Source organism: Podarcis tiliguerta (genome assembly GCF_965153285.1).
Source record: "Podarcis tiliguerta genome assembly, chromosome: 11".
NCBI lineage: Eukaryota > Metazoa > Chordata > Lepidosauria > Squamata > Lacertidae > Podarcis > Podarcis tiliguerta.
This window is the reverse complement of record NC_139544.1, coordinates 60,433,196-60,459,936: the sequence shown is the minus strand read 5'-3', so window position 1 is coordinate 60,459,936 and position 26,741 is coordinate 60,433,196. Positions and strand designations below refer to the sequence as shown.

Genomic DNA, 26,741 nt, shown 5'->3' with positions numbered 1-26,741 from the left:
CATAATCATTTGGAACCAGGTTGTCTGAGGGACTGCGTGGTCCCATACAAGCCTGTCTGGAAGTTGTAATCCATCACTGAGACCCTGCTGTCTGGTCTGTCCATAAGAAATATTAGGCTGAAGAGAGCCTTTTTAGTGATGGCCCCATACTTACGGAATACTCTTCCCTGGGAAACATGAGCCTTTCCAGCTTTGGAAACTTAAAAGAAACAAAACATGTTTATTTCAGTTTGATTTCTAATTAATAGCTGCTATTCAGTTTTAAGGGAAAGTAATACAGTGTGGTTGCAATTTGATTGTAACTTTATTATGTTTTATTGGTATTCTTGAATTTGATAAAATACCACCTTGAAGGGGCAGTTGTATGAATCTGATACAATCAATAAACTCTGTGTGTGTTCCCACTCCGTCCTGTGCACAGATATCTGAATCATACAAGATAGCTCGGCTCTTTTAACGACTTTTAGAAAGATGTTGCTGGGTTTTTTTTCATGTTTAACCTGCGCAAACCTGTGTGGACTATTCCTGGAGGTTTGCTTGTTCTGCGCACAATAGAGAAAACTACGTTGGCTGGCTGTTGACTCCTTGGCAGGATAGATCATCATTCACAGATGCCACCACTCACAGCATCATTTCTTGTTCTGCTCTTTGCTCCTTCCAGATATCCTGGCGGTTTTCCGCTTGGCTGAAATAACACAGCCACACTTGCTTGTTGGGGAGCTGAATGGGCTGAGGGAGAGAACCATGGTGTGGCAGAGGCATTACTTTTAAGAGTAGATCAAATATATAAAAGGATGTCACATAGAGGAGGGAGAAAGGTTGTTTTCTGCTGCTCCAGAGAAGCAGACACGGAGCAATGGTTCCAAACTACAAGAAAGAAGATTCCACCTAAACATTAGGAAGAACTTCCTGACAGTAAGAGCCGTTCGACAGTGGAATTTGCTGCCAAGGAGTGTGGTGGAGTCTCCTTCTTTGGAGGTCTTTAAGCAGAGGCTTGACAACCACATGTCAGGAGTGCTCTGATGGTGTTTCCTGCTTGGCAGGGGGTTGGACTCGATGGCCCTTGTGGTCTCTTCCAACTCTATGATTCTATGATTCTATGTACAGCCACTGGGCAAACAAAGTCATGGTGTGTGGATAATGAGAACCGTGTGGACTTGTCATTGCTCAGAGTTGCTGATGCTTTCCTAATGCCGTTATGGCCCAGTGATTGGATATATGTTTTTTCTCACGCGCGTGCCATTTTACACATACACCTTCCCGACCAGCTTGGTTGTGCTGTGCAGCAGGCCCCTCCTCTGAATTGCTTTTCCCAACTTATTTCAGCCACTCCATCAATTCCAGCCTCTAAGACAGAAACCTCTCCTCCGGCCCTGCCCGCCAAAGGCTGCTCCTTGCCTAGCACCACGGCCACCACAGCTTTGCTTCTACCTTCGGCACCACCGCATACAGCAGCACTTCCCAGCTTGCCGCAGTCAAATGACTTGGTCAGCAGCTCACTCTCCCAGTTAAGCAGGTACAGCAGGGTGGTAAGGGGTGGGCGTGAGTTGGAGGTGGGTGGGCAGGCGCACAAGTGGTGCTCCTCTGTGTCTCCTTAACCTGCACAAGGCCAGCTTACTCCAGTTTCATTTGACACACTTCCACCAAAGGCCCATGTTGCACAATGATGCAGACACATGGCTCACCCACCACCACTGGTTACCAAAAGGAAGCCAGTTAGGCTGCTGGAAATGCTGAGTTTGGGTGGTGCTGGTGACCGGCTAACTCTTAGCACCTATATTTGCACCTGCTGAAGCTTCTGGTTTACAAGTCTAGCCTTGAGGTTACAAGACGTGGGTGGCTTTCTTTTAATGGTGAGAATTGCCCAGTGACCTACCAGCTCTTAATCTACCTGCCCACTCCAGTGCTGGTCATTGTTGTTTTGAAAGAAACCAGATATGTCCCCAGATGACAGTCTCCCCCCTCCCGCTATGTGAACTGACCCTCAGTTATCTTATCCCTCACACTTGTTTTCCTCCCAGTTCTCTCTCAAATCATCAGAGCAGCCTCTCATCTGCCTCAGCACTGTCTTCATCTACATCACACACGGTAAGTTCCTTGCATGTTTCAAGAGCTTAAATTATCTACCCTTACTAAAAATTAGGCTCTCTTGCAATGGAACGGGTGTCTTCCTTTTGACTTGGAGTGAGGAATCGTTTCCCTTATACACAATCTTTTTGTCACTCGTTACCTGCCAGAACTAATAGTTCTGAATGATTTTTTTCCCTTCTCTGTGCCTCAAGACATTGAGGTTTGCCTGCTGGGTAGCTTCCACTATAATCAAAGGGGGAAACGGCACAGCATTGGAGAAGGATGCTACTTGAAAGTTGGTAGAAGCAGCAGGGGAGGGGAGATATCCAAGATCCACTTGTATGTGCCAGCTGACAACAGAGAATTGATAATCTTGTAAATGATGATGGCAGAATTTTGGTGGCAGCTGGCAGAACTTTATCTTGATGCTTTGTGCTTGAAGTAAAAACTCCCAGATGCTTGAATAGCTTTTAGATTCATATTTCACAGTAGGCTGGTCACCAAGAAGTGAGAAATCCTAGAATCCCCATTATTAAAGCATACAGTGGTACCTCGGGTTACATACGCTTCAGGTTACAGACTCCACTAACCCAGAAATAGTACCTCGGGTTAAGAACTTTGCTTCAGGATGAGAACAGAAATCGTGCTCCTGTGGCACGGCAGCAGGAGGAGGCCCCATTAGCTGAAGTGGTGCTTCAGGTTAAGAACGGACCTCTGGAACGAATTAAGTACTTAACCTGAGGTACCACTGTACTGTTTAACATTACATGAAACCTCACATCCAGAGGTTTGGAGTACGTTGTCAGCAATATGCTGATGACACACAGCTTTACTCCTCCTTTGCATCTGCAGGTGAGGCAGTGGAAATGCTGGACCATCGTCTCGCCTCAGTTATGGACTGGATGAGAACCAGTAAACTGAAGCTCAGTCCAGAAAAAGACTGAGGCACTGTTAGTGGGCAGTTCCCCTGGCTGGTTGGGAGGTTGCCTGCTCCCTCTGAAGGAGCGTGTACATAGCTTGGGGTACTTCTGGGTCCTTTGCTGTTGCTTAAGGCTCAGGTGGCCTCAGTGTTATGGAGTGCCTTCCATCAGCTTCAGCTAGTGGCCCAGCTGTGCCCCCATCTGGACAGGGACAGCCTAACTTCAGTTGTCTATGTTCTGGATTACTGAAACACATTATGCATGGGGTTGCCTCTCAAGATGGTTCGGAAACTTCAGCCAGTTCAGAAGTTAGTGGCCAGATTGTGCACTGGGGCAAGATGGTTTGAACATATGATGCCAATCCTGGCCCAAATGCACTGGCTACCAGTTAGTTTCCAGGCCCAATTTAAAATGCTGGGTGGCAACACAAGAAGGGGCCTTTTCTGTGGTGGCTCCCCATTTGTGGAATGTTCTCCCGGGGAGGCTTGCCTGGCACCTTCATTATAGACCTTTAGGTGCCACGCAAAAACTTTCCTCTTCTAATTTGACTAATTAAACAGTCTTTTAAACTGTATATTGTGGGTGTGTTGTTTTGTTTTGTTATTATGGTATGAATTTTTATGTTTTCATATTGATAACTGCCCTGTGATATAGGGTGATATAGAAATGTAAGTTAATAATAATAATATTATTATCCTGGAGAATGTACTACAGAACTTTAAGAACGATTTTCGGGTGGCAGAACAAGACCCTTCTCTCCAGCTTCCCATGCTGCTTGCTTACAAAGTTTAGCATTTTTTTCCAGCCTGCCAGCCCCCTTTGCTTGCTCTTTAACCCCCTTTCTTTGTGTGTGCGTTTGTCTTTCCTTTCCAGCACACTAGTGTTGAGAACTCCGCTGCGCTCCAGCCTTCTGCTGCGCTCCAGCCTTCCACCACCTTTTCCGTTGCTTCAACCTTGGCCGCCACCACCTCTTCGGTCTCCAGCATGGCCAACTCTACCAACAGCCTTGGCCTGAATGTGACCAGTGTCTCTCTGCCGGCTCCCACCACGCGGGCAGCTCCCTTAGTGTCTTCAGGTTCGCAATATTAACCGATCGTGTGGATATAGCGAGAGAGGACGTTTGTCTGCCTGTTGAGCACCTCTTGTCCAGCCATAAAAACTGTGTTGAGAAATTCTATGCCTTTTCTAAAAGACTTCGCCTTTGCAGCATGCTTTGCACAGTGGCCTGTAAAATAAAAGTTGCCTGCCTTTTTAACGCGTGGGAATATTTGATGGGGGAAACCGCTGTCAAGCATTTAACTTGCTACCTTGTCTATATATATATATCTCCCCACCCCCACCACTGGTTGTAAGGAAAAACAGAAAAGTGTCAGGTTCTTCAACCTTGCAAAAAACATTTCCAATTATCTGAAAATTTTAATCATGGAAAGCGAAATGTGTAATTTTTTGTGGGTATGGTTTTCACAATTCTTTTAACAGAAGTTCCTCTGATCTCCACCCCAGTCCTTTTGTCTAGCCAAGTAGGTTCTATTTGTGTTCCAGCAAGCTCTGTTCCCTGTGAGTGCATAGAACAGGAATGGAACGGTGGGTGGGTGCATTGGCAAAAGAGGCAAGGAAATGCGTCCTCACCAATCCCAGGGGGTCTTAATGGTCTCTTGTGCTAAGTCTTCAGGGAGAGAAGGTATAGCTTGTTTCTCAGGCGCATGCATTGCCCTCCAAAGGTTCATCATCTTTCCTGGCATTTCCCATTGAAGTATCTTGAGAGACAGGGCTGGGAAAGACCTTCCTATCCTCTAAGACATTGGAAAGCTGCTTTCAGTCAGAGGAGACAGCTGCAGACTGACTGTACAGCTTCAGAGGCTGCAGTCCTAACCACCCTGGCCTTGGAAGTAAGACACTCTGGATTACTTCTAAGCAGGCATGGCTAGGATTGTGCCGATAGCCCTTAAATTCTTGGATTGCAAGGAGTCAGATCTTGCATACTAAGAAGTCTCAGTTGAATGTTTCCACAAGGAATGGGAAACACAATAAATTATCAAGGGAGCTGGCAGTTAGCTTGATTGAGTCAATCTTTATTATTTAGCAGTGGGAAATCTGTGGCCCTCCAGGTGTTGGAAGCATGGAATTGTAGAATTGGAAGGGGCCACGACAGTCATCTGGCCCAACCCCCTGCAATGCCGGAATCTTTTATCCAATGTGGGGATCAAACCCACAGGCCTGGGATTAAGAGTCTCATGCTATACTGACTGTTATGGACCATAACTCACACCAACCCTGACTGTTGGCCTTGTTGACTGCGCCTCATGGAGGTTGTAGTCCAACAACATCTGGAGCGTCACAGGTTTCCCATCCCTGGTTTAGATGCAGACAGTTGCAAGCTTGGCTTAAATTTACATCCTGCCCTGTCACTTAAAACTCTTGGCATATCATATTTACTAACACTTTGTTGTTGTTTAAAAAAAACAGTTTAAGAAATATTGAATTGCCTCGCAGCTACCCTCGGATATTAAACACTTTCCCAGATAGGACTTGTGCCACTTCCAGAAAATTATGAGTTCTGCACTTTTCTGACTCAGCCCTCCTGCTTACACTGTCTACGATAAGAGCCCTTTTTTCTGTCCTTAGCTCTCCCGACCCCTTCAGGACAGAGTTGCAAAGTGCTGGAAAGTGAAATGGAATGTGGAAAATAAATTAAGACCTTCCAAATTGGAATGTTATCAGTTGGGCCGTTCCAAACTCTGGCAAGAGTTTAGTCAGTCTATATTTGGAGACGTTTTGTGGCCAAGGTCAGTGTAGGTAGACTTTACTATCCAAAGGAATAGAAAATGGTTGTGAGAGTCTACCTTAAGATTCTAGCATCCTTTTGCCTGAGTAGTTGCCCCTTCATGAGCATAAGCATGCTCTCAGTGGAAACTGTGCTCTACCAATGTAGTATTGAACTGATATTTCTTAGCTAAGTTTAATAGAACATCTAAGGGTGCATCTCTAACCAGTTTAAACAATGGTCTGCTTTGCACATCATGTTCAGCCAAACCATGGCTTCGTGGGAGCATGTGGGTTCCCAGAGAGGAGATTACAGCCACATGGTTCCTGGTGGTTCTAGTACAGCACTGCACTGAGCAAAGCTTTGGTTTGGTTTAATGTACTGTATTGTGCAAACTCAGTCTGGTGGTTTAGCTTTCCTGGAGAACTTGAGTTGTAAATCGTAGGACAAACCTTGATTACAGCTCATGATTAGTCTGGAGGGAGGAGCTTAGATCACAAGCTCAGGGAACCGACAAGAGAGCTTGTTGTTTCTCCCCACCTAGGAAGTGTAAAAAGCTGGCTAGCAAAGAAAACTGCTTCTTAATAACTTTTCTTGTCGTGCCTGCTGGTCTCAGAATTAAACTACTGCACGGTATAGAATTCCAGTCGCAGAGAGTTTACCTCCCCGGACAAAGACAAGAAGTTGAGGACATGGGACCAGGGAAGGGTTACAGAATGGGGAGGAAATGAGGAAATGAGACTGCTGCAGTCCAGGAGAAGGCATCAATGGGAAGATGGAAGAGGCAGAAGAACTGGGGTAGGGGTATGGGAATAAGGTGGAGGCAGCAGCCTGAAGGAGCCCCTTCCTGGAACCCAGAAGAAGTTGCTGCCTGAAGTGTAGACAAAGCTGAGCAAGATGGACCATTGGCAGATTCCTATGATAAGCGGTGACTGAAGCTTGTCAGAAGGTGCCTTCAGACTCTCAGTATTTTGCAGGAGAGATTCGGGCGCCTACTGGAACATTAGGTTTCCTCATTTAAAGTGGATTGAAGTGCTCTGCTATCCTAGCACAACAAACCCCCACAAAAAACAAACAAACACAACCTGGACTTCTTACTGTTTGGAAACGCATTGAAAAATGTTGGATAGATGAATGATAAACAGGAAGACATGTAAACAGCCCACAAGCAAATTGGGAGGAATGCAGAATGCATGCTGCTTTGACATACTGTATAACCACCCCACCCTCAGATCAGAATAGTAAGAACTGAATATATAGTTATCTCCATGTAAGCAAATCAGGATGCATGCTGAGTAAACACGTCGTCTGAAGGAGCCCAAAGAGCATATTTCAGACCCCGAAACTTGTCTCTCTCTCTTTTTCTTCCTTTTTTTGTTGGTATTTTTGTTTTATATATTATATATAAAAACATGTCTTTTGGTTCTGCAGGCAAAGCACCCCCCAACCTGCCCCAAGGTGTACCACCCTTGTTACATAACCAGTATATTGTTGGACCTGGAGGACTTCTGCCAGCCTACCCAGTAAGCGGTTTCCTTGTGCCTCCTGCAAATAAACTTGGCTTCCACCTCCATGTTGCAGGCGTCTAGGGCAGAGTGTCTGTCTGTGTCTGTCTGTCTGTCTGTCTGTCTGTCTGTCTCTCTCTGTCCCAGCCAGGTTGTGTAGAATGGGCTGTCTGTGGACCACCGACTTGTTCTGTGGCTCAGTTCTAAAGATGATAATGAGAGTTGTACTGCTTGGGTTGCATGCACAGCTGGGCCCATCCTGAACCTGAAAGATAACCCATTTTGCCAGCCTGGGGCCTTCCAGATGTTTTGGATTGCAGCTCCTGCCGGGCCCAGCCAGCAAGAGCCCTTACTCCTCTGACCTCTGAATTTCAATTGACTTAACATCTAATCTGGAGTATAGCAACAGTTTCTGAACTGACTTTTTGTTTCATAGAATTGTAAGAGTTGGAAGGGATACTGAGGTTCATCAAGCCCCGTCCCCTGCAATGCAGGAATCTCAGCTAAAGCATCCATGACAGATGGCCATCCAACCTCTGCTTAAAAGCCTCCAAGGAAAGGGTGGTCAGGGATGCTTTAGTTGAGATTCCTGCATTGCAGGGGGTTGGACTACATGATCCTTGAGGTCCCTTCCAAATCTACAACGCTATAAGTCCGCTCTGCTGTTGGAACAGCTCTTACTGTCAATTGTCCCCTGACAGTTGTCTCACAAAGTCATTCACAAGCATCTTAGAAGTACAAAGCTTTGCTTTCAAGCCATAGCCTTGGAACTGATATTGGGAGGAAGGTGGAAGTCTTGGTTTCACTGTAGGCTTGCTCTTTCTTTTGACAGCCACAAGTTAAAAGTCCAGTACAACAGGAATTGATGGGGGGGGGGCGAAAGTAGGAAAATTGTATGTTTATTCAGAATGCATTGTCTGATCCTGGCTGTGCCTGCATTTTTTGTCCCTTATAGAGTTAACTGCAGCAAAGCTTAAGAGGGCCTTAAGCCAGGGCTAGAAAACCAGTCTGATGCTACTGGACTAACATTCCACACACACACACACACACACACACACGAAAAAACATTCCTGACCATTGCCCATCATGGCTGGAGCTGATGGGAGTTGCAGTTCTCTAAATGTTGATGGACTCCACATTCCCCATTTCAAAGCAATATTCTCTCAGCCTGAGAACCCCTTCCCCCAATCTACAACAGAAATACAGCCATGCTAACCTACCTTGCTGGGCTTTTGTATGCGTGATAAGAAGACTGTGTGGATGAGCGGTATAAATGCTAGGCACTTGAGAATGTGATGCTGCTTCTGCTGAATACTACGAATTGCATTTTCATTTAGCCAAAAGCACCAGGCTACTGTGCTTCACAGGGTAGTGTAATAAGCAAACTCTATCCTTCAAAAAGTGCAGCAGTTCCTCCAAAGGATGCTGTTCAGCCACCATGACATTTGACATAACAAAAACCTGGTGGTTTTAAAATCCTGCTGGATTGAGAATTTGCCAATCGAAGAGGTTCCTTGGGAGTGCTGCCTTACAACTTATTTCTGTATTTTCTCCCTCTTCCTCCTCCTCCTCCTCTCTGTCTTCAAGCAGATTTATGGTTATGATGATCTCCAAATGCTGCAGTCCAGGCTGCCTGTGGTAAGTAGAATTTCCTCTGTTGTTGGTTTTTTCAAGCTGTACCTGAGCTGGTTTCATTTTTTTGAGGTTCACACTGGTCATAGAGTAGTGGAATGTTCATGGGCTCTGAGGTGTATTCTGTCTGCTGTGATGTGTTTATTTGCTCTGCAACTGCCCGTCTCTGTTTCTTTGCTTGCTTGTTTTAAACAAATTGCCCCTCTGCGATGCGCCTGCTTTTGGAGACCTGTGTATCCTGTTGGATTCCATTATGTCCTACAGCAGCCTTCAACAACCTGCTGCCCTCCAGAGATTTTGGACTATATCTCCCATTGTCCCTGACCATTGCTCATGCTGGCTGGGGCTGATGGGAGCTGTAGACCAAATATCTGGAGGGAATGGGTTGGAGAAGTCTGCTAAGTGTCGTTGTGGGAAAAGGAGGGTTAATCCAGGACGGGATTTTGTTGACATACTCATGCTGCAACATTATATAGCAGCTGTTCTCAACCTGTGGGTCCCCAGATGTTGTTGGACTACAACTCCCATCATCCATGAGCTCTGGCCTTGCTAGCTAGGGGTGATGGGAGTTGTAGTCCAACAACATCTGGGGACCCACAGGTTGAGAAAGGCTGTTATATAGTATATTGTGGCATGACCAGCCTCCTGGGAAGAGACCGTGATGCTCCCTGTTTTGAAGAAGCCTCTTTTGTCTCTGCACTGGGTAGGAGTTAAGCAACTCCCAATGGTGGCGCTTAGATGGGGTGCTGGAGGTGTAAATGACTATCAGACTTTGAAAAGCTGATATCACCAGATCAAGTTCATCAATTTTCTTGAATTAATGAGAGTTTTAATTGGATTTTGAGTAAATGTGCAATGAGTTGCTGCTGCTTTGAATTTTATTGGGCGGTTATCTTCCTTAGCGGGTCATGGAAACTGCTATTCTGAACCATGCTTTTTAGAGGTTGGGTGGGCTGAATTTTGAGGGGGAACCGCTGTTCTAGAACTGCATCGGCTGAGGTTCACGCCAAGATTTGGAAAAAGAATGGAGTAGCCTTGGTGGGGCAATATTGGTCTTGAGATTGATGGGGAAGAGGGTCACTCCTGGTGGGGATTTTGTCATAAGTGATCATCGATCCCTTCTGACCTCGACAGATGGATAGATTTTCTTTCCTGGAGTTGAGGGCACATTCTTCAACAGTCCTTCACAAGGTGGTATTGGTTGGCTGCTGCCATGCTCTGAAATATTGGTTCACAAAGTTCTATCTTGTGCTGAACACTGTTTAATCTCTTTGAGTAGCCAGAGGGTGCAGCCAGCCAAATTGATTTTGTCGCCAGCAAACACATGCCCAACTCTGTTTAGTATTTGCATCTGATCCAGGAGTAGCAGTTGGTTCTTTTGAATGAATGCTTGAATGTTCTTATGGGCTGGCTGAGGATCAGTAAAATGAATCCAGCCAGGACAAAGTGGTTGGTGGCCAACAGGTCTGGGGAATTTGGGTTGGGGGTGATATTCTGTACAAGGTTCTCCTCTTTATCACCCTCACCCTCAAAATGATGTTCGAAGTTTAGGGGTGCTCCTGGGCACTCTTGTGCTATTTAATTCACAGTTGTTGGTGGAAGAAGCCGGGAGTGTCGTTTACTAGCTTTGGTTGGAAAGAAAAGCTGCAATCAGGACCTTGTTACTACAGTCATAAAAGGTACCCCTGACCATTAGGTCCAGTCGTGACCGACTCTGGGGTTGTGGCGCTCATCACTTTATTGGCCGAGGGAGCCGGCGTACAACTTCCGGGTCATGTGGCCAGCGTGTTACTTCCGGGTTTCGCCGCTCGCGCATGCGCAGACGGTCAAAATGACGTCACGCACATGTGCGGAAGCGGCAAAATGTGACACGCGCAGATGCGCAGTTGTGTCTTACGTTCTATTCAGGATGCGAACAGGGCTCCGGAACAGATCCTGTTCGCATCCTGAGGTACCACTGTATTCATGTTACCTGCCTAGTTAGATTACAGTATTGTAGCATCCTTAACCAGGTCTACCCATGAAGATGGCTTGGAACCTTCTGTGAATTCATAGTGTTAATTTTGCTTGCTGGTTTGTGAAAGAGAGACTTGCCCAAGTGCATTGACTGCCTGTGAGTTTCTGGACACAATACAAGGAACCAGTGAAAGTACCTCAGATCCTACACACTTCCTGGAGCCCCTTCTCCCAAAGTGCCTTCTGCTGCACTCAAATCATTGAGAGAAGCCTCCTTCCTTCCTTCATTGTGGTTAGACTGGAGAGGCTGCTTGTACAGTGGTTCCCCCCCCAAGACGAATGCCTCGCAAGATGGAAAACCCGCTAGACGAAAGGGTTTTCCGTTTTGGAGGTGCTTCGCAAAACGAATTTGCTATGGGCTTGCTTCGCAAGACGAAAATGTCTTGCGAGTTCTGCGGGGGGTTTTCCCCTCCCCCCCTTTTCCCCCAGCCCCTAAGCCGCTTAACAGCTGTTCTCTAAGCCGCTGAACAGCTGGTGCTAAGCTGCTTGACAGCTGATCTAAGTGGCTTATCAGCTGATCCACTAAGCCGCTAATAGCCTTTTAGCAGCTAATCCGCTAATCCCTTAATAGCCGCTAATCCCTTAATAGCCGCTAATCCCTTAATAGCCGCTGATAGCCACTAAACCGCTAATAGCGCTAATCCGCTAATGGGCTTGCTTCGCAAGACGAAAAAAACCGCAAGACGAAGAGACTCGCGGAACGGATTCTTTTCGTCTTGCGAGGCACCACTGTATAACCCACCCCATTTTTGTCTTCCAGCAAGTGAAGACATTTCGATTTGCAAATAAAATGCCAGGTTCTGTAATGTGTCAGTTCATGTGTTTGAGGCTGTCGGTTTTGTTAGTGTTTTATGGGGGTTGTATTATTTGCAGGTTTTTGCCCTGTCAGTTTTTGTCCTTATTTTAAAAAGGACCATCTGATCTAAAACTTGTGTAGAAACCTGCCTGGAGCACTATACAGTGGTACCTTGGTTCTCAAACGCCTTGGTACTCAAACAACTTAGAACCCAAACACTGCAAACCTGGAAGTAAGTGTTCTGGTTTGTGAACTTTTTTGGGTAGCTGAATGTGCTTCGTTTTGAGTGTTAACGTTTCCGTTTTGAGTATTACACTGAGGTCTGTCTTTTTTTTGCTATTTATTTTGCGTTTTTGTGGCCCTTTTTTTTTGTGACTGTGTGGAACCCAGTTCAACTACTGGTTGATTGATTGTGTGACTGCAGTACATTGTTTATTGCTTTCATTTTATGGATCAATGGTCTCGTTAGATAGTAAAATTCATGTTAAATTGCTGTTTCAGGGGTTGTTTTTAAAAGTCTGGAACGAATTAATCCATTTTACATTACTTTCTATGGGAAAGCGTACCTTGGTTTTGGAACTCTTTGGTTTTGGAACGGACCTCCAAAACGGATTAAGTTTGAGAACCAAGGTACCACTGTATAGCAGACTTTAATAACTAACTAACTAACTAACCTACCTTATAAGTAAAGACATCTTTGTTGTGTTTTGGTCTAAGTAGTTTTAAGGGATTCAGAAGCTCTTTGTTTTATACATTTGTGAGTCACTTCAATACAGTGGTGCCCCGCAAGACGAATGGTTCACAAGACGGAAAACCCGCTAGACGAAAGGGTTTTCTGTTTTGGAGGTGCTTCGCAAAATGAATTTGCTATGGGCTTGCTTCGCAAGAAGAAAATGTCTTGCGAGTTCCTGCGATTTTTTTCCGCTCCCCACCTCCTTTTTCTAAGGCAGTAAGCTGCTAATAGCCTTTTAGCAGCTAATCCGCTAATCCCTTAAGCCTTTAATAGCCGCTAAACCACTAATAGCGCCAATCCGCTAATGGGGTTGCTTCGCAAGACAAAAAAAACCGCTAGACGAAGAGACTCGCGGAACGGATTCTTTTCGTCTTGCGAGGCACCACTGTACTTTTTTTCTAGAAAGTGAAGAAAGATGCAATAAATAAACAAATACTTTAAATTGTTTTAATATAAAATTAACAAAAAATACATAAATCTGCATCAAATAAATAAATAAATAACACATATCAAGCTTCATAAAAAAATAAAACATTCAATATAATAAAGCCCCTTTAGCTCTTCCCATTTCTTTGGCAATTTCAGTGAGGTGGCTTGTAGCTTCCTTAATTTGTCTCTGCGAATGTTTCACAAGTATTCGCTGTCAGTTTGTCATTTCTCCGCTCCGACGGTTCCTCGAGCGATGGTTGCAGAGGTTTGCTACCTCCTCATTCTCTTTGTCAGTATGTCAACGTACATGAGTCCTGCTCGGACCTCCTGTTGCACGCTCTCCCAGCAGCAGGTGCTGCCTCCGTTCACGCTGAGAAAAGTTCTGATCCTTCGAAAATACTTCTTCAGCTTGTTTCTCCATTCCTCATACTTCCCCGGTGTAGATTTTTTCCCTCCGAGGCAAGTCTTGAGGACTTCGGTCTGCGCATGCAGCATCTGGAGAGACCTGCAATAAAAGTGTGGCGGAGTTTGAAGAGAGGGAGCAGACACAAATCTCTCTTTCTGCTGCCCGGTCCTATCCCAGCCCTTACCACCCACTCCTGCATCATGGAGAGCAGAAACCCACCTCTCTCTGTGTGTGGCCTTCCAGACAGTTTTCAGTGAGTCACTGCTCAAGATGTTAAAGAACCCACGGAGAATTTCGTAGATTGCTTCCGTGGCAGGTTGCGACTCGCGTATTTCCAGGATCTTTGTAGGAAAGTTGAACGTGGTCGTTTTCTTCAGGCACTCTGGAGAGAACGTTGTGCTCATCTCTCGCCACAGCTCCAGGCTCTGCAGATTAAAGACTTTTTGCCGGTGTTTCAGAAAGTTGCAGTCCAGCGCTGAGACTTGGACAGAAGACAGGAGCACCAGGCAAACGAGCCCCGCATGCAGACGCGTTTCGATTTTCATGGTGGTTCTCAGGCGGTTTCTGCCGGGGCTCACGTAACTTATCCACTTGCGATCCATCTTTGACTATGTGCCGGTCCTCCTGCATCTTCTATTTATCCTGCAGGACAGCTTTCCTTTCATCATTTGGGTTTTCCAGGTTTCATTTTCACTTTCCACTTGCCTGTTCAGCCATGCAACTGAACCTAAGGAGCTGGACTGTGGTGGGTCCTTAAGGGAGTTTTTTTTCTTCTCCTCCTCTGGTAACCCAAGATATAGTTTACTTTAGTTCCTCCTCCCCACTCCTCAAATTTCAGGAAGACCACAGGGCTATTTGTTTGCCTAATTTGTATACCAAATACACTCCTCAGAGCCATGGAGGCTGGCATGTATGCCATCCCAGGCCACCCTACCCGCTGGAAAAAAATCTGATTTGTGAACCTTTTATCGAAAATGGGGGTCTCATGACCCTTATTAGGTAGACGTCTCCCAAAATCACCTATAAAGCTGAAATTTGGTGTGCACAAAATATGAAGGCTACTGGTTTACAAGGCATACTGACTTATTTCTTTAAATGTTTTAAAAACCCTTCCTTTTTATTGTTTTCTGGTTTGCCACCCTGCACATCTTTAGGCGTAAAGGCAGGATAAAAATCAAATAAATAAATAAAAGCATGCTTTTTTGCATGCAAATCTTCAACCCCAGCATATCATTGCCCTCTTTCTATGCCATTGAGACCTCGGCAACATGTCTGGAAATAATCACTAAAGGTTGTGTGGAGTTAAGGAAGGAGTACACCTCAATTCAAGCAATGCATTTAATAAAAAGATCTTATGAACAGCGTGCATTAATGTAATGCAAGCATTGGAGGGTTGGAGCTAGTCGTTCAGTCTTGACAGCTTGAGAGAGACCCTGAGTGTACAAATAAATTAGGAAGAGAGGGGAAAGCTGCAAATTCTGGATGGGATTTCAGTGGTTTGTTGGTTTGTTTGTTTTGTGGGGTGGAGGTGAGGCTTCTAAGCCTATATATCAGGTGTGGTTTGAAGGTGGTTATAAAATTGTCCGGGAAGAAAAGGAAAATGTTTTGGGAGTAGTTAGTTTGTGGGGAGGGAGAGAGCAGTTGGTTCACAGCGTGGGAGAGGGAAATGAGTAAAATTCTGAGGCAAGGATGAGACCTCCTACCCTATTAAAAAGCATGAGTCAGAAGAGTGGTTTGCATGGCCCATTAAGATAACAACACAATGAAATTCAAAAAATTAACAATTAATGGCACGTTTTTCCAAGATCTAATTAAAGCTCAATAATTTAATTAATTCAGCAGCATGGATGAACTTGATTCAGTGGTCATCAGCTTTTCTAAGTCTTGATAGTTATTTAAACCTCCAGTTCCTGCCCGCTCCCCCTCCCCCTCGGCTCTTAGCACCCCCAGGTGCTCCCACTGACCTCCACTTTGGGAACCACTGGACTGGACAAAGGAGCGTTGGTGCCTCTGTGGGAGTAGCTTGGAAGCAGGGTGGGTTTTTGGGGTGCTAGTGGAAGTGGGAAGGAAGCTCGAAGGCGGAAGGCAGGCAGTAGCCCCTGAAATTTATGGCTTAGTGGGAGCTGGGAAGGGGGGGAGAGAAGCAGGAATGTGGCAGGGAGGAGAAAGAATTTGAACTCTCCTGCCCTCACCTCTCAAACCTGAGAGGCCTTTAGCTAGTAGATATCACAAAACCTTGTTCCTTGGTCTTTGCATCCACCAGTCACCAAACATTTTGATGCCGTCTCTTCACAGAGTTGGGCCTCTGCTCTGGCAGCTTCCCCCTCACCATTGCTTACCATTCTTGACTGGTTAGCGGCTCTCCAAGGTTATTACTATCCTGTTCCTTTTAAGCAGAGGCACCAGGAGATGAGCCTTGTGCACAAAAGGCACATGTTTTGTGTCCATCTGGCTGCTGCGCCCTCCTGGCCAGCGGCGCATTTGCCGCTGCTTTCCCCTTTTTTGCATCGCACCTTTGCTCAGCCTTCTACCCCTGCCTTCCTCCGCTGCCCATGAAGGTTGAATCCCACTTGCCAGGCCTGGCGTAATTTGTTAATATGCAGCATTTGCACATGGAAGCTGAAATAAACAGCGTGTAAAGAGGTTCAAGAGGAGGTGGTTAGGGAGGAGGGGGCTGCCATAGATCGTCTACTCCACCCCTTCCTTAATGCAGCATCATTTATTCCTACATGTGTGTTGGGCACACACACAGACTTTCCCACGGATGAATCCATCATGGGTAGGCAAACTAAGGCCCAGGGGCCGGATCTGGCCCAATTGCCTTCTAAATCCAGCTTGCAGACGGTCCAGGAATCAGCGTGTTTTTACATGAGTAGAGTGTGTCCTTTTATTTCAAATGCATCTCTGTGGGACATAAGAATTCGTTCATTTGTTTTTTCAAAATATAGTCCAGCCCCCCACAAGGTCTGAGGGACAGTGGACCGGCCCCCTGCTGAAAAAGTTTGCTGACACCTGATCTAACTGCAAACAGAGAGAGACACAAAGGCGACTAAGTGTCCCATGTATTCAGAGCCTTTGGTGCTTAATCTCAGGGTAATGGGTTCGAGTCCCACTCTGGGTAAAAGATTCCTGCATTCTAAGGGGTTGGACTAGATGACTCTCGGGGTCCCTTCCAACTCTGTGGTGACATCGGTGATGGTGACGCTCAAATATTTGGGGCGGCTGTTTTAAATGCGTAAGCCAGGTATCTTACCTATATTATGGGCAGTGAATAAAGCCAGGGTCGCTAGCAAGTCTGAAATGGAAGAAGCTGGAGACCAAGACAGTATCCCAGCCCTTGGTCGTCTCATGAGTCATTGAACTTGTGTACGTCTATCGCCTCCCTCCTCTCAAGGGCTCAGGGCAGATAGGTCAAAGCCCAGCTACCCTGGAAGAGGCTGTGAACCCCAAATCGAGAAGAAAGGGGTGGTGAGGGCAGCCCATTCAGGTGCAGAAGAGGAACCAGAAATCGAAATTTTGGGTAGGGAGGATTAGTCTCGCGGGCATTTTTGTAGCCGCTCCTGGGAGCATATTGCAATTGTCAGTTTCAGTTTGGAGAGCTCATGGGTACTTCCCCTTTTAAAAAAAAAATTCCCCTCAAACATGATTGTATCATTTCAGTATCAAAATGTAGGATTTAAACACAAACAGTGCAGACATCTGGATGACTTTTTGCACCAGAGACATTTTTTTAAAAAAGAGTTTTTGTTGACTTTCGTTACCCGTTGCATTGTGTTGGGGTGATCTGCCAAGAAACCGAAAAACCCAACCGTGGTAAAACTACAAAAGTGGCACATTTAGATGAGCCAGAAAGGAATGTTCTAATTGTTAAATAAATGCCGAAGTCGTCTTGTGACTTGTAGAAAAGTGCTAAAGCCGAGTTCTTTCGGTTTACGTCCAGTCTTCTGAAATCTCCCCCCCCCCCCCGGCAGTCAAAGTGTGTGTTAAAGGAGCTTTATGCAAACAATTATGAAGCCGTTCTGTATTGCTGTGTGTTGAAGCTGTGTCCCCATCCTTACTTCCTTGGCTGCGAGCCATCCTTCTCTGTTTTGGAAACCCGAAAACGGCAAGGGGAAATCCAGCTGAGATATCGAAAGTAATATTGGCCGGAACCAAAAAACAGGCAGGGCTGCTCCAAATATGGGCACAGAAGGTGTGGGCTGAGTTGAGATGTGTCACTCCTCAAAGTGTTTTGCTGCTGCAGCCAGAGAGACAGAGGCATGGGGATTAAAAAATAAAATAAAATTGAGTTCATCTTCTTGCAATATTTTTGGGTTGGACATATCACTAACTGTCTAGGAATTATAACCCTTTAAGAGAAGAAACAGAACTTGAAAGATGAATTATAAAAGGAGAGAAACAAGAAGCAGCAAATAAAAAGTATACCGATGCCCATGTGGCAATGTGCTAAAATTCGGCGGGGGGGGGGGCATGACAAATTCCCATGTTAGAAGGATGAATGATAACTGTCTGGGAGAGTTGGTGCCCATGAGAAAATTATTGTGAAAGTGAGAGAAGGCAAGGAATCTAATTATTTATTGAAAAGTGAAGATTTTCATTATGCACGGATGTAATAAGACACAGGAAAAAATATCTACATACCTTGCTGAAAACAGTGTAAGGACTGGTACAGCATATTTATATTTTCTTTTTTGTTGCTGATGATTTCTATATACTAATTATTCACAGAAAAACAACCCTGTACATTATTATGCATACACATATTTATCTCTCTCCCTGCGTATAGATAGGTATACATCATTTTGTATAATGTATAGCATAGTATGTACATTACATTTTCTCTGCGGCCTGGAAAAACCTACAAGACTTCTAAGAATCTTTCCAATAAGTGTGTTGCTGTTCTTGTTTCTTAACCCTTGATTGGTGCATTGTTTGTGCTTTGCTGGAAAAGACACTTTGGCCATGTTAAAAGAAATGGCTGCTTAGGAGTAGCCCCATGTGGGGCAAGATGCACGTTAAGGACAGTTGTTTATTTTCCTTGCAAAGTGCTCTGGCTAGTAACACTGAACAAAAGGCTGTGCAGAGAGATCCTAGCTGGCTTCACTGTGAATCTAAACATTGCTCATGTTGGTTTCTCCTCAGGATTACTACGGAATTACATTCCCTGCTCCAGCAACCTTAACGGGCAGAGAGGGGAGCCTTGCTAACAACCCTTACTCAGGTGAGTCTGGGTCCCAAAATGTTGCCTGTGCCAAGTGAAGAAGGTGAGGCTTTGCTCATTGTGGCTGCCAGGTTTGCTGGTTCCATCTTTAAGGAATAAAAGTATGTATGCAACCTGCAGAATTCATGCTGCCAGACCTATGGCTTAATATGGACACTTATTTTCACGGGGGTGGGGAGGGACATGCTTGTGAGCTTGGTGGAAGCATTAATTAATTAATTAAACGTATATCCCACCCTTCATCAAAAGATCTCAGGGCAGATTCACAGCATCTTTCTGGCCACCGTTAGAAAGACAAGGGGTAGATCTTTGGGCTTGATCCTGCTTGGCTGCAGCACTAAGATGAGTTGAGGGTTGAGTATAAGATGCGTACGCTTAACAAAACTCACCTGTTCTATAAATGCAATTCAGTATTGCTAAATTTATGAAAGCGGAAGGATTTGGGCTTCACCCCTCTATAAGGGCCTCTGCTGGCCTCTGGGTCTGCCTAGATCCTTGAGTTTAGACAGCCACCCGATCTCCCAATGGGCTTTTTTTCTTTTCTTCCCAGGTGATGTAACAAAATTTGGTCGGGGAGATGCTGCCTCGCCTGCCCCGGCCACCACTCTGGCCCAGGCGCAGCAGAACCAGGCGCAGACTCACCACACGGCTCAGCAGCCCTTCCTCAACCCCGCCCTGCCACCCGGGTACAGCTACACTGGGTTGCCCTATTATGCCGGCGTGCCAGGAGTCCCCAGCGCATTCCAGTATGGGCCCACGATGTTTGTAAGTCACGGGGGGGGGGGGCGGAAGGGGTTGCACCTCAGCTTTGGCTTGGATTCCTCTGAAATGGTGCCTTGGGGATTCCACAGGGTGGGTGAACAGCCTTTGCAGAGGGATTTTGTCAGAGTGTGTGGGTTGTGGGTGTACAAAACCAAACCCTCTGTGGCAGTGTGATTTGAGAGTCACCACATCGGGCAGTTCACCCCGTAAAGTTTTCTCCCAGGAAAGCTCTGAGGATGGGATGGCCTCATGTTTGGCATGCAAGGATTCACATCGTCCTCTGGTCAAAGAAGTCCTGTCTATGTCTGTGGTCTCCTGGAGCTCTTTGTTCTCTGGTCACCTTTGGGCAAGGGATTTGCTGCAGTCTCATTCCTGCATTGCAGAGGGTTGTATGATCCTATGGTTCCTGTTTGTCTAGATTGCCTACGTTTGTGAGGGAATGTCCCTGCCAAGAGGGGTGACCTGCCATGGCTTGCAAAAAGGCATTGCCATCTGTGCTGTGAGAACCCAAGCATGTGTATTTCAGTCAGAAAAGTGGGGCAGTTGGTCAGCTTTTTCAATCCTGGGAATTGCCTCACACCTCAGACTGAAGCATGAAATTCACTTTAGGATATTTGGGGGGGGGGGTTCCCCGCACTGTACACTTTCTTTCCACCTTCCCCCCCAAAACCCCAATTTTTTAACAGCAGCAACAATTGAAATGGTGTTGTTGCCACTGGTGTGAGCAGCTGTAATTCATGTTGCAGCTTCAGAGCCTGCCGTTTGAAGGCAAGAATGTCAGGAGATGGGACAATATGTCACAGGACTGTTTTTGTAGAGGACAGAACTCAGGAAGTGCTGGATGAGCATACCTGAGGAGGTCTAGAATGAGCTAGAAGCAAGTGTGGAGGCCCTGAAATGCCTGTGAAGAACACTTGAAGTTTGAATTCTCTCGAATTTAATGGAATTCAAATTGTAATATGATAAAGTACAATATAAGAAACAAAAGAAGCAATAAAAATACAATTCAAAATCATGATGCATTTAGCAGAGCATATTACAGCTCCCAAACAGGCAGGAAAATCGTTAAGTGGTCCTTGGGTGGGTGGGAGATTGGGAACCACTAGACTGAAAATAAGCAAATGAACTACAGACTCAGGAAAGAACTGAGTTTTGCTGCTACAGAAAAATAAAGCACCAGTTCAGGAGAGATAGCTCTTGCACAGACCCTTTAATTTTATGGATTTTGTGCACTCCATATTAGGTACCTTATATTTGTCAGGACACAGATTAAGAAAAGCACATCGACCCAGGTGCATAAAATGCTACGTCAGTTTTATTTGCGGCGGGAAGGCGGAACCGAAGGTGGGAATAATAACTTTTGCTGGATGTTACTGGGTCCAGGAGAAAAAAAAGGGTGGATCTTGCAGAATCTCCAACAAGCTCTTGATTTTTATTCTTAGGGTTTGGGTGGGGAGACATCAAGCTCCATACTACCACCATGATAACGGTTCACACCATTTATCAGGACCAATATATTTCCGAGTCGGATCCAGAAAGATTAGTGCACCCACCTTGTGTGTTCTTTCCCTTTTGCAAAACTGGTTAGCAAAGCATGTCAGCACAGAGGTCAGATCAAACGGACATTGGCGATACTTCATAGAATCATTGAGATGTAGTGTTGGAAAGTCCAACCCGCTGCAATGCAAGGATCTCAGCTAAAGCATCCATGACAGATGGCCATCTAACCTCTGCTTTGAAACCTCCAAGAAAGGAGAGTCCACCACCTCCCAAGGGAGACCGTTCCACAGTTGAACAGCTCTTACCTGTGCTGCTCCTTAGCTCAGTGCCCTTTAGGTATACAGTGGACCCTCTGGATACGAATTTAATTCATTCCAGGGGTCCGTGCACACCCTGAAAAATCCGTAACCAGAGGTGCCACTTCTGCGTGCGCACACAGCGCGATAGAGCGCTTCTGCACATGCACATTGTGCGCAGTGTGCTTCTGGGCTTGCGGCAAAATCTGGAAAAATACTTCTGGGTTTGCTGCTTTCGCAACTCGAATATTACGTATCCAGAGAGGTACGTAACCTGAGGGTCCACTGCGGTTGGGAGCTGCCGGCTGGGCACTTGGTCTCCTCCCATGTGTTCTCTGCTTTCCTGCCTGGGGTGAGCTCTCCTGCTCCCTGTTCCTTAGCCGAGTGGCACGGGCTCTTGAAAACAGAGGTGCCTCTTTGACATGTCCACCAGGTGGCAGTCGAGAACTTCCAGCTGCTGCCACCTGACTCCTTTATCTGCCTTCTTCCAGGTCCCGCCAGCGTCGGCCAAGCAGCATAGTGTCAGCTTGAACACAGCCACGACACCCTTCCAGCAGGCGACTGGCTACGGTCAGCACAGCTACGGAGCAGGTAAGAGGGGAGCATAGGCTGTCAGTTCTCTGGAATGTGCAGAGCAGGCACAAAACAGCAACTGGACTTGCTGTCTCTTTCTAATGCTGCTTCTCTTAGTTATGGGGAGAGGACCCCCCTGGAATGAGATACTGCTGCTCCCACCCCCCCTCTGGGAAGCAGGACATAAAAACTCCATGAAGTTGGTGGGCAGGAGCCCCGTAAGAGTTTGTTGTGATGCCCTGCTGCTCTTGAAAACATGGGGTGGAATGAAGGGAGGCAGGAGGCTTCAACGGAACCAGAGTTCCTTATTTAGGCATTTGGAGGGAAGGCTCCTTTATTTTTCCAGCTCAGAAATGCTTGGCTCCAAGTCCCTCACAGTTCCCCGCAACCCAGTATCTTCCAGATATTTTGAACTTCAACTCCCATCCCCCCGACCGTTGGCCACACCAGATGGGACTGATGGGAGTTGTAGTTCCAAGCCATCGAAAGATGGCGGAGACGTGTGGTGTAAGTGGGGAAGTCATCTCTGCTCATGGGAAGCCTTTTGAAACCAAGACCACTATTCCAGCGGTAGTGTCCTGGGCTGTAGAGGCAGAGTAAGGCTTGGCTGAGGGACGCGGGTGGCGCTGTGGGTTAAACCCCAGAGCCTAGGACTTGCCGATCAGAAGGTCGGCGGTTCGAATCCCTGCGACGGGGTGAGCTCCCGTTGCTCGGTCCCTGCTCCTGCCAACCTAGCAGTTCAAAAGCACAAAGTACAAGTAGATAACTAGGTACCGCTCCAGCGGGAAGGTAAACGCCGTTTCCGTGTGCTGCTCTGGTTTGCCAGAAGCGGCTTAGTCATGCTGGCCACATGACCCGGAAGCTGGACGCTGGCTCCCTCGGCCAGTAAAGCAAGATGAACGCTGCAACCCAGAGTCGGTCACGACTGGACCTAATGGTCAGGGGTCCCTTTACCTTTACCTAAGGCTTGGCTTATCTCAGAGCCACCAGAAAGCAACGCCTGCACAAGATGTGATTGTACTTTAGGCACAGATGTGGTCCTGCCAGGAATCAACATATCCCACTTCTTGTGTTTTCCTCCAGGCTACGATGACCTGACGCAGGGGACGGCAGCTGGAGATTACAGCAAAGGGGGATATGCTGGGTCGGCGCAAGCACAAAACAAATCCTCTGGCAGTGGACCAGGAAAAGGTAATGTAGCCGTTGATGTAGGTGCCTTCTCTCCCTCTGTTGCATCAGAAGACCCAGAGCAGGGATTTTTACGCACATTACTTAACATTACATCAGGCTCCCCCTTCAGCTGTCATCTGTAGCCACCGTTCCGTCAAGCTGTAGAGGGAGGTAGGATTGCAGAACCTTTTAATCGGCTCTGTTGAAAGACTAGCATCTTTTAGCTTCACCTCTCACTGAAATTAGATAGTCTGCCACTGGGGGAAGCCCTTTGAATGACTTTTGAGAGTGCCTTACAGTTTTTGAAATAAATATATGTAGGCATTGTTTTATAGTTCCCATTCAGAGAGCTTTCTCCAGTTCCTTCCAGGCAGAAGAGATGCACTTTTATGTTTTCTCAATTAAGTGTTACGAGATTAAACAAACCTCAGCATGCCTGGCCCAGAGCAAAGGGTTGAGGAAGACGACCAGGCCACTGCAAGCAGGACGTGAGAGCTGAATGGCCATTGTGTGCTCCTGTCCACGGCTGCTGAGAGACATTTTATTACATGCATGGCCACTGACGTTTTATTGTACCCTCCTCTCCTCCTGCAGAAGACACAGATATGCATATGACAGGACACAAGCAAACTTTATGCAAAACTGTGTCCTCCTTTGCCAGTGGTTTGGAGGGCTCAGTCCCCGTGTGGATTCTCTCAGGGAACTAGTCTTGCCTCCCATCTTGGCAGTTGCATTTTGCTGCCACAGCTAGCAGCTGCCTTCAATGAGTCTGTCAACATAGATTTTAATTGCAGCTTGAAAGAGCAGCAGATCCTTCTGGGGTTTGGGAGGAAGAACCGAGCTCAGTGCTCCAAAGAAGGGTGAATATCACCAGAGACAGTTTTTGGGCAGTACAAACTGCAGGGGACGCCGCAACTATGCTGTAGAACGGAGCGTGTTTGCAAATTTTCACATTGCACAGGGCACCCCAATGCTTGAGAGCCCAAAGTCCGCCACTGACATCAGCTGTGAGGCTTGAGAGATCCCATTGCATTTGACAGTTTTGATAACTCGTTGTTCTCTCTTTTCCTTCCCTCCCTCCCTCCCCCCTCAGGTGTTTCTGTGACCTCAAGTAACACAGGTGTGCCTGATATTAGTGGTTCAGTCTACAATAAGACTCAGGTGAGGAACTGCCATGTGTCCAGCCATTTTTGTGCCTGGGGTTCTGCTTCCTTTGACTCTCCCAACTGTTGGCATTTTGACATCCCTGTTGGTGGGTCATCTTTGGGCTCTCTTTAGGTGCTTCTGCACAGAGACCTTGGTGGGAGTCGATGCCGAGGCAGAGCTGACTTCTCTCTCTTGAAAACATCTGGGGCTCTGTCTGGGCAGCTCATCTGCCCACCCCACCCCAGACGAAAACACTGATCCCACAAGTACACCCCTGCCCATGTTTCTGTTCTCCACACATGTGGAATCTGATAGTGACAACTCTTGATGGCCCCTTTCAAGCTCCATGTGCAGTGAAATGACTGTACATATACACAGAAGTAAAACAGAAGCAGCATAGAGGTACAATGCCGCATAACAGATAAAACCATGATCGAGGTGACTGGAGTTACATGCCTATATTGGACAAATAAAAACATCCATCACCAGGCACAGAAATGACATCAAAGGGGAGGCCTCCATCCACAGGCCAAGTGCCATTGCTTTGAATGTTGCTCTAGCCCAGAGGTGGTTAACCTTTTTTAAGACTGAGGGCTACATGCACCCGTGGCCAGCCTTCTGGGTCTGCTTGGGCAGGCCTCCTTCCTCCAGCTGATCTCTACAGATCTCTTCATGCGCCTCCTCCACAAGGTCCCAAAGGTGGCAACGCGGGAAAGGGCCTTTTCTGTGGCACCTGGCAAATCGTTAGGCGCCAGGCAAAAACAGGCTTTTGGCTAATTAAACTGTGTACTGGGAGGGTATTGTTTTCATTTATTACTATGTTATGTATTTTTATATTAAAAACTTCCCTGTGATTCTTGAATGAAGTTAGAGATTTAATTAATCTCTTTTTAAAAAAAATCTCCAACGGGGGTGGGGAAAGAGGCATTATTACTCACTCTGCTCATCAAATGATTGACCCGGTAATTGTGGAGGGGGCAGTGTACAGCACCATTTTTTTGTTTCCCCACTGGCAGCATACATGATCTGGTTTCCCCCATAGGAGCCTTTTCAGTCCCTGAACCTGGGATCCCCCCCCCCCCGACTGTATCTGCCCCAAACTGAGCCTTGCCAATGGAACATTTCTGAAGCGGAGCCCTAGTTGTTCTAAACTGCATTCAAATCAAAACTCTGGTTGCAGATAGGTAAAGGGACCCCTGCCTGTTAGGTCCAGTCGTGGCCAACTCTGGGGTTGCGGCGCTCATCTCGCTTTAGTGACGGAGGGAGCCGGTGTACAGCTTCCAGGTCATGTGGCCAGCATGACTAAGCTGCTTCTGGCGAACCAGAGCAGCGCACGGAAACGCCATTTACCTTCCCGCCGGAGCGGTACCTCTTTATTTACTTGCACTTTGACGTGCTTTCGAACTGCTAGGTGGGCAGGAGCAGGGACCGAGCAACGGGGCCGACCTTCTGATCGGCAAGCCCTAAGCTCTGTGGTTTAGACCTGGTTAGATCTCTGGTTGCAGATACTGATTCTGTAATAAGGGTTCGGAGAGAGTTCCCTTTCTGTGTGTCAAAGTGTCTTTTCTTTTTTTTCTTCCTGTGCAGACTTTTGACAAGCAGGTATTCCATGCCGGCACTCCGCCCCCCTTCAGCCTGCCATCAGCCCTGGGCTCTGCAGGGCCCCTGAACCCTGGTGCTGCCCCCGGCTACGCTCCGGCTCCCTTCCTGCACATCTTGCCTGCCCATCAGCAGCCTCATTCCCAGATGCTGCACCACCACCTTCAGCAGGACGGGCAGGTGAGTTGCCCTGGGGGAGAAATGCAGTCACAACGCCCTGAAAGGCACCTGAGAAGCGCAAGACTGGGGAAATAACTGCAGCAGATTAATTTTAGGGGGTGGGGGAGAGAAAAAGAGGGTGTCCCATTGCGTGAGCGGAACCCTGTTTGCCCAGCACGGAGTGCAGCCCCGAGGGATGATGGGGACAAGGTGGTCAAGCCCAGAGCCCCCTCTGACCCGCCCAACTTCCCCTCCCCTTCTCTCTTTCCAGGGTGGATCTGGTCAACGCAATCCACCGAGCGCCCTGCAGCAGAAGTCTCAGGCTACCAAAACCGCCTATGGAACGTCTCCATACTGGACAAATTAACCCAACACCGGAGGAGGAGGAGGAGGAGGAGGGAGGGAAGACTCCCACTTCTCGGACTCCCACACCTGCCAGGAGACAATCCGCTAGGAAGGGGTGGGTGGGCTTGAGACAAGGCAACCAAGCGCTCAGCCCAGGCAGGGCAGATCCACACACCCCCTCCTTGTGCGCGCGACTCCTTACCTGCTTCCTTTATGATTTGCTGTTGTATGTAATATATTTATGTATGTATTTGTAAATGTAATAGAGCCTAATGGTGGTTTCTGCATTTTTGAAGCCTGTTTATTTCCTTAGAGGTAGCTTGGACATGACACTTACCCTCTCTCTGAACTTTTGTATTTTTCTGAGGATTTTTTTACATTTTCAAAGGACGCAGTGTGCCATTTTCTTTCCTTTTTTCCCCATTTTGGAACCAGAGGCTTGATTCAAAAGCAGGTCTTAGCTCAGGCGAGTTCGTCAGACTCACAGGAAGAACCAGGGGCTGGGTTTTGTCTCCTCCTAGCTTTGTACCTGACATCCTGCTTTCTGAAGATTACATGGAGCTGCCCTCCTCCCCTTCCTGCCAGCACAAGGATTGTAACATTCACGAGAAGTCCCATTGCACCCCTTTTTATTATTGAGTTTTTAAAACACAAAAGCTACAGTGCTGTCTCCGCCACTGTTCATTTTTGCAGCCAGCG

General features: G+C 46.9%; 2 protein-coding genes and 1 long non-coding RNA gene across 11 annotated transcripts in view; 1 reads left to right on the top strand and 2 right to left on the bottom strand.

Annotated features, from left to right (window-relative positions):
* UBAP2 (ubiquitin associated protein 2) overlaps positions 1-26,329 on the top strand; it is a 79,482-nt gene extending 53,153 nt beyond the window's left edge. For 5 of the 9 annotated variants that reach the window (XM_083402706.1, XM_083402704.1, XM_083402710.1 and 2 more), the window contains 12 exons: positions 1,327-1,516; positions 2,022-2,088; positions 3,864-4,065; positions 7,186-7,277; positions 8,847-8,897; positions 18,414-18,492; positions 19,043-19,257; positions 21,542-21,641; positions 22,707-22,814; positions 23,887-23,954; positions 25,527-25,718; positions 25,969-26,329. In XM_083402706.1, the coding sequence (XP_083258832.1) occupies positions 1,327-1,516; positions 2,022-2,088; positions 3,864-4,065; positions 7,186-7,277; positions 8,847-8,897; positions 18,414-18,492; positions 19,043-19,257; positions 21,542-21,641; positions 22,707-22,814; positions 23,887-23,954; positions 25,527-25,718; positions 25,969-26,064 (1,460 nt within the window). In that variant the 3' untranslated portion in view covers positions 26,065-26,329. The remainder of the gene's footprint in view (positions 1-1,326; positions 1,517-2,021; positions 2,089-3,863; positions 4,066-7,185; positions 7,278-8,846; positions 8,898-18,413; positions 18,493-19,042; positions 19,258-21,541; positions 21,642-22,706; positions 22,815-23,886; positions 23,955-25,526; positions 25,719-25,968) is intronic. The other 4 variants (XM_083402708.1, XM_083402711.1, XM_083402707.1 and 1 more) reach the window with 1 other exon arrangement.
* On the bottom strand, positions 12,974-14,688 carry LOC310659545 (interferon type A3-like). Its single transcript, XM_083403235.1, has 2 exons — positions 13,491-14,688; positions 12,974-13,370 (listed from the first exon to the last, which is right to left on the bottom strand). Exons 1-2 carry the CDS (start codon positions 13,871-13,873, stop codon positions 13,136-13,138), a joined length of 618 nt encoding a protein of 205 aa, XP_083259361.1. The 5' UTR covers positions 13,874-14,688; the 3' UTR covers positions 12,974-13,135.
* Positions 20,298-23,874, bottom strand: LOC310659661. Its single transcript, XR_014502916.1, has 2 exons — positions 23,220-23,874; positions 20,298-20,951 (listed from the first exon to the last, which is right to left on the bottom strand). It is a non-coding gene; the product is annotated as an uncharacterized lncRNA (long non-coding RNA).
* Positions 26,330-26,741: the final 412 nt, after the last annotated feature.

Bases quoted from the DNA above. Each gene is read 5' to 3' on its own strand.
- LOC310659545 (XM_083403235.1), bottom strand. From the start codon at position 13,873: ATGGATCGCAAGTGGATAAGTTACGTGAGCCCCGGCAGAAACCGCCTG. The intron at 13,371-13,490 runs GTGGGTTTCTGC...CTTTTATTGCAG, and splicing joins AAGGCCACACACAGAGAGAG to GTCTCTCCAGATGCTGCATG.